General features: G+C 62.2%; 1 protein-coding gene across 1 annotated transcript; it reads right to left on the minus strand.

Annotated features, from left to right (window-relative positions):
- Positions 1 to 568: 568 nt before the first annotated feature.
- IHH (Indian hedgehog signaling molecule) lies at positions 569 to 6,926 on the minus strand. The gene is made up of 3 exons (XM_019638192.1): positions 6,415 to 6,926; positions 3,704 to 3,965; positions 569 to 1,996 (listed from the first exon to the last, which is right to left on the minus strand). The coding sequence occupies exons 1-3, from the start codon at positions 6,724 to 6,726 to the stop codon at positions 1,338 to 1,340; spliced, it is 1,233 nt and encodes a 410-aa protein (XP_019493737.1). The 5' UTR covers positions 6,727 to 6,926; the 3' UTR covers positions 569 to 1,337.
- Between the last annotated feature and the right edge of the window lie 39 nt (positions 6,927 to 6,965).

Below are 6,965 nucleotides of genomic sequence, written 5' to 3' on the forward strand. Positions count from 1 at the left end.
TTGTAAAAGTAAGTTTCTGGGCCTTACTCTGGATCTATTAAAGCAAAACACTGGAAATGGGACCAAGAATCATTTTTCAACAAGCCGCTTAGGTGATTCTGAGGTTTGAGAACTGCTAAGTAAGAGACCCCTGACTTATCCAAGTCAGAATGAGCCACAGAACCGTGAAGTCTCAGAACCATTTCATACCACAGTCCCTTATCCACGGTGAAGAATCAGAAAGCCAGGCCCCAAGAAGGACCAGAGTAAGGAGGGAAAGCACCTCGACTAGACAGAGCACAAGAGGTGGTTCTGGACAAGCAAAGTGACCATGGACTAGTTACCTCACTTTTCTCTCTTATCCAACCGTGTTAGGGCTGACCTTGGGGTCAGCATGCTAAGGCCTTGCCGAGCACACAGCACAGCTCTCTGTTGGGACTTTGCAGAGCTACTGGTAAGAAAGGGACTGCAGAGCAGGTGGGAACACTGGAGGTTTTGTCCTTGGGGGAAGGTGAGCAAACCCCTGGGCAGGCCTACCGCTGGTTCCAGACTACCCGTGTATTGACCCCACTCAGCATCCTGGACTCTATGGCTCTAACAACTTAAATAATTTTTATTACAAAAAGAAGAAAAGACCAAAACATCCCCAAAACTCTCCCATGGGCTTCCCCCTCGGCGCCAATAAATAAGGTGGGGAGACTGACCGGAGGAGGGGTGAGGTCATGGTTCAGCAGAGGAGGGAGCTTAGCCTGGGCAGGGGTAGAAAGGACATCCAGCCCACCCCCTTGGTTCCGGGCACGATGATCACATTGGCTGGAACACAGAACTCTGCCCACTGACAGCAACAGTCTCTGGATGTGTCCCGAGGAGTGTGGCCAAGGAGGAAGGTCATGGTCAGGATGGCCGCCCCATCCTGCGGCCTTCTCAGTTTCGGGCAGTATTGAGTCCAGCCAGCTCCCTGCTGGATCTCAGGGAATCTAGCAGCATCAACTGAGGTGCAAGCCCACCAAAGCGGGGCCTAGGACAGATGGAATGGGCCCTCCCCATTGCGGGAGGCAGATATGAAAAATTGTAGCGAGCTGGCTGGGTTGTGACCCACTGTGCCAGCCTTGAGGTCTATAGGATAGAAGGATAGACCACCCCCTTGCCAGCTCAGCTTTCAGCAATGTCACTACACCAAGATGGGGGTGGGGGATGCTGGCATTGCTCAGTCACGTCTCAATGGTAAAACTCTGTGGTGGAAGAGGTGGTGGGATCCAGTGCCCTTTGCTCAGGTCCCTTACAGGGCCAGTGCCCTCCTGGTGGGGAGGCATTTGGATCCAGTTGGGCAGTTCCGGGAGGGCAGTGGAGGGATCTTTTCAGCTCCCTGGCCCAGCCATGCCCAGCGAGTGAAAGCTGTTCTCTTCCAACAAGAGCTGTCCCAGGCGGTAGAGCAGCTGGGGGTACCAGTGCACACCCTCCCCCGGGGTCCAGCTGCCCCATGCCAAGTTGTGAAACAGTCGCAAGGGCCAGAAGGCCAACTGAGCCAGGCTGTGGTCAGCCACGGCCGCGAAGCAGGAGGCCACCACATCCTCTACCACCAGTGTCCCGTGCCTCGTTAGTGGGGCATAGGCCCCAAGGGCGACGTGTGTGGAGACAGCCGCTACTCGGGCAGGCTGCAGGCCTGGCATCCCAGCCACCAGCACATACTGGCCAGGCTGCACTTGACTGGCAAATGTGGCCCGGAAGTGGGCCGCTGGTTCTGTGTGATTGTTGGCGGTGAAGAGCAGGTGGGCGGGCGTGAGTGCCAAGCGGCGCGGGGGGTCCTGGGTCTCGATGACCTGGAAGGCCCTCAGCCTATCTGGCTCTCGATCCAAGAAAATGAGCACGTCGCTGAAGGTGGGATTCCCATCCTCCCCCATGGCCAGTACCCGGTCTCCTGGCCTCACAGCTGACAAAGCCACACGTGCCCCGCTCTCCAGGCGCACCTGGGCTCCAGCAGGGAAGCAGCCACCTGTCTTGGCTGCGGCCGAGTGCTCTGTGGGAAGAAGGGCATGAAGCGGTTACTGCCGTGGAGCTCAGATTCCTAGTCACAGCCCCCCTCCCCAGCCCAGCCAGAGCTCCCCTTGCTCCCAGAGAGCCCCCCATCACTATATCTTGGCCCCTGCCCCCACTTCCCATGCAGCCTTGAACCCACTCCCACCCCCAATGTGATCTTCTGTCCTCCCCAGTCTAATCGTTTGCCAATGAGAGCAGCATATTGTAGCTCCAGTGAGTGAGGAGGAAAGGGCCCTCCTGGAGTCCAAGTGAACCCCCCCACCCCATCTGTTCTCAATCCTGACAATGCTGTGAAGCAGAGAGGCCAGAGGTCAGGTGAGCTGGGTAGTGGTTTGTGGTCGGCTATGACTTGACACCCAGAAAGCTGCAGCCTCATAGAGAACGATGAGTCGCTTAGCTCCTCTAGGGTCTGGCTGTCCCATTATTTCTCACCCCTTGATCAGACACTTCCCCCAAATTTCCCTCTCAGACTGACACACCAAGTTCTGTGCCAGAGCTGGCCCTTGGAGTCTCTACAGAAGTGGGTGGAGGACCAGCTGTGGGGTGAATACAGACTCCAGGGAAGCCTGCCTCAGTGGGAAGGGTAAAATCAGTCTTCAGTTCATGTGTTGTGTCCTTGTGCAGGGACAGGACACAGTGGCATCAGTTGGTAGGATGGAGAACAGTGTTTCGGGGTCAGGGATAATGAATGGAAGTGGCCACTCTGGGAGCTGGCTCCAGACCAGTGTTTGCAGGTGAAGAGTGGATGTAACTTGAAGTAGATACCATTGGCAGGAAGTGCTGAGGGGAAGGGTGGGGATGGGGCCACCACAGTGGGCCCTGGTGGGATCAGGAGTAGTAAAAAGCAGGCCTGTTCTCAGTGTGCTGGGTCTGCAAGTGTGACTACTGCATGGTGCCAGCACGCAGGGTTGAGCCTGCAGCCCTGTGGAGTCAGTCTGGCAGTCACACTTTTTGAAGGAACCATTTGAAGCATCCATGACTGGGTTCAGTGTGGGTGACAGGGATACTGACAAGATTTGAGAGAGGGATGCGGCCCCTATGCCTGCCAATTCGCATCAACAAGGCGGCAAACCTGGGAAAATCCACTTTATTGAGTTCACTCTGTTTATTCTGGCCCTCATGGCTGGCTTTGCCCAAAAATGTTCAGTTTCAGGTCCCTGAGGGAGAGCCTGGGGACGCCTGCGCCCCCCTGAGAGGAGCATACATGGTGCCCCAAAGGGCCTGACCTGCAGCCCAGTTGTGGGTTCTGAACCTCTGGGCTCCTGGCTCCTGGTCAGGCATGTTGGTGTCTGGGCACACCCTGGCCCAGGCCCACCAGCCCGCCCGGGTTCTGCACCACACTCGGTGGGGAGGCTGTGTCTGTCACAGCCTGGCTTCCACATCTGTCCCGCTTGCTCTGTCTTGCACCTCCTGCCGCAGGCTCTGGACTGTGGACCTCGAGGTCGGCACCCAGCAGCGCTGGGACAGGGCCCTGTCTCCCTAGGCTCCTGCCACTGACACTACCAGGCACGGGAGGTGCAGGCTGTCACAAGCAGAAGCGAGGAGCGCCGCTGACGTCCTCTTTCCCGGGATTCCCGCCTCCATCCCCTGGCCGGTCTCTTCACCTTCTCGGCCCCAGCGGGCCCTGCGCCTCCTGCCCACGCCCTGCGGCCCCGGCCCCGGGCCCAGTCCCCTGGCATCCGCTCACCGGACTTGACGGAGCAATGCACGTGGGCTTTGGACTCGTAATACACCCAGTCGAAGCCGGCCTCCACTGCCAAGCGCGCCAGCAGTCCGTATTTATTGCGGTCGCGGTCCGACGTGGTGATGTCCACTGCGCGGCCCTCATAGTGCAGAGACTCCTCCGAGTGGTGACCGTCCTCGTCCCAGCCCTCGGTTACCCGCAGCTTCACGCCCGGCCACTGGTTCATCACCGAAATGGCCAGGGAGTTCAGGCGGTCTTTGCAGCGCTGCGAGAGGAGAGCACGGAGTTAGGGGAAAGAGGAGGCCCGCGCGTACAGGTGGAGGATCAACCTCACCCTGGGCTCTCCCACTGAACCCGCTGGAGTTGGGAAACCGGGGAGGGTGCTCTGTCTGTCTCTCTCTCTCTCTCTCTCTCTCTCTCTCTCTCTCTCTCTCTCTCTCTCTAAGGAACCGAGATCCCTAACTCGCTTCCTTCCATTCTAGCATCCGGCTGCCCCAGGGACCTGGACCGCATGGTGGCGCCACAAATCAGGAGGGCGCGTCAAGCCCTGCACCCTTGCGACTCCCTTCGCTGATAAGTGGCCCCTCCTTCCTGTGCGCTCTCTCCCCCGCTCCGGGTACCGATTCCTCCACAGACCTGGCTACACCTTTCCCGCGCCTAGTTCTTCTGTCTCACCGAGGCACTGGAAACCAAGGACTGCCCGCTACCTGGAGGGTGGGGGTGGGAGCGAGCCAACTGCCTGCGGCTGGCCTGCTAGTCGTGCAAGGCCGGAGGTGCCCAGTAGGTGTCACCGTAGCCTCAGGGCTGAGGCCCGGCCACACCGGCCCTGGAGGCACGGCAGGTGCGGAGCCCCAGTAGCGTGGGGGTGTGTTGCAAGGGAATCTGTCGGGCGCCACAAAGCATTCCTTCTGGGACCCTCTTATAACCCAAAACCCGCCCGCACCCCTGCCTGGGATTCGGCAGCCCTGGAACTAGAAGCTGATGGTAAGCCCAGCTCCGGGCCTGGCTCTATGGAGGGCGACACGAAGCGTCTCCTGCTACAAGGGTCCCGGCGGTGCTGATAATCCCAAGCAACATCCTCCCTGGGCCCGGAGCCCTCCGCACCTCTGCGCTGCCCCTGTCTGGGAAGGGACCCGAGAAACCGAGCTTCTGATCTCAGGGAGCCGGCTCCACGCTCTGCCTCACATCGGGTGGGAGTAAAGGCGCGCCCCAAGGGAAAGACGGGAGAGATCACCTGTCTGTGCTGCCTCTCTGAGTGCCTGCAGCCCAAGGGGCCCTGCAGTTGACTGGGGAGAGGGGACCCTTCCACAGTCTTTGACTCTGAAATGCGAGGTGTCACCAGGTGTGGGCAGCCCATAGCTCAACCTACCCCCACTCCGCAGAGCCCGGCCCCACAGACCCTTGGACTCAGTCTCCCAGGAGCCAACACCGTCTACAACTTAAGGTCCGGCCATCCTCCCCGGCGAGCAGCCTAGCTGAGGCGCTCACTGCCCTGGAAGGGAGCTCCGCGCGCGTGCTCTTGCCTCCAGACTTCTAGTCCCCCACCTAATGTCAGACCGCGGGCCCCTGCTCCCCGCCCCTCTCTCCCCCGCCACTCCCCCTCCTCGGGTCCAGAGCCGGGGCGAGCGCTGTCAATGATTGCCCAGCCCGTGGCCCGGATCCTTATCTGCATTCCTCCGCGCCCGGCCCGGCCCGGCCAGGCCACCAGCCAACCTTCGCCCCGACACTGGCCGGCCAGCCCCGGCGCCAGGGCGCACGCTGAGGGCCGTGGTCTAGCTGCTTTTCCTAAAGCACCTAGAGCGCGGGCTGCCTGCCTGCAGGAGAAGCCCCTGGGATACCGCTGAGGAAGGGGACGTAGCGTAGGTCTCGGGCCTTGAGGACTGGGTTTCAGGGAAGAGAGGTTGCCCCATCCCACTCCCACCGGAGTTGGGCTGAGCACGGGTCCTGTTGCGAGCACGCAAGAGACTGGCTTTAGCTCTGCTCACTGCCTCCATGGCATCCCAGCCCCTCTCTTCCAATCCTCCCCGTCCCCACCACCAAGCCCAGGGATCGCCCAAGTTCTGCCCCAGAGCCCGAAGGCCCCGGCTCCGCACCCTTCAACCGCAGCTGCACCGCTCAGCTCTCTGAACAGACACGTGGGCTCCCCCGACAAGTCCCCTATCCCACCTCCGCCTCTCTCGCCGTTCCTTAACCCCAGACCCCGTCGGGACGCTGCTCCAGGAGGGGGCAGCGCAGCGAACCAAGAGCGCGCGTGGAGTAAAGGCCATGGGGCCCTCCGCGCCCGGAGTTTCTTCGTCTCGGGGTGCCGAATGGCTTCGACATGAAAGGGGGCGCAGCCTTGCGTCGGGTTAGGCCGCTAGGGACCGTGTGGGTACCGGAGGCGCAGGCGGCAGCCGGGTCGAGATACCTCCGGGTGCCGCATCCGACCCGAGCTGCCAGAGCGCCTGGGCAGAGGGACAGCCGCCACCCCGCTGGGCTGTGGCGCTCCGCAGCGAGGAGCTCTTCTCCTAGCCTCCGGCGGGCTCCGGGATGCCGACACTCCCGCCGGGACCCCTGGCCGGCCCATCTCGGGCAGAAGGCAGCTGGGCTTGGCGAGAGGGGCAGGTGCCAGGGGGCGTGCCAGCCAATTGTGAAAAGGTGCCAGGGGGGCGGGTAGGGCCGGACAGGTGGCGGTGTTTCGGCGGCGGCGCCCTGCGAGGGCGGGTCGCGCTCACCTGGGTCATGAGGCGGTCGGCGCCCGTGTTCTCCTCGTCCTTGAAGATGATGTCGGGATTGTAGTTGGGGGTGAGCTCCTTGAAGCGCTCAGAGCTGCGCGCGATCTTGCCTTCATAGCGCCCGCTGGCGCCCAGGGTCTTCTCGGGCACGTTGGGACTGAACTGCTTATAGGCGAGCGGCACGAGCTTGCGCGGCGGCCGCCGGCGGCTGCCCACCACCCGGCCCGGCCCGCAGCCCCGCGCCGCCGGCACCAGCAGCAGCAGCAGGAGCAGGCAGAACCGCAGTCGGGGCCGGAGCCGGGCGGGAGACATGGCCGGGGAGCCCGGGAAAGCGGTGGGCGAGGGCGCCTGGTGGGCTGATGGGTGGGAGAGACGACCCGGGCGCTGCGGGGGTTCAGACGTCCGGGTGGCTCCAGGGGGCTCCAGGTGGGGGCGCCATGAGCTGCGCGGCGCAGCGCAGGGCCGGTGGGAACTCAGGTGCGGGGCGGGGGCCCAGGGCCCTGGTTGGTGGCGGCGCGCTGTCCCCCTCGGCGCCTCGACTCTGAGCTGCC

This window comes from Hipposideros armiger, unplaced genomic scaffold (genome assembly GCF_001890085.2).
Source record: "Hipposideros armiger isolate ML-2016 unplaced genomic scaffold, ASM189008v1 scaffold_38, whole genome shotgun sequence".
Classification (NCBI taxonomy): domain Eukaryota; kingdom Metazoa; phylum Chordata; class Mammalia; order Chiroptera; family Hipposideridae; genus Hipposideros; species Hipposideros armiger.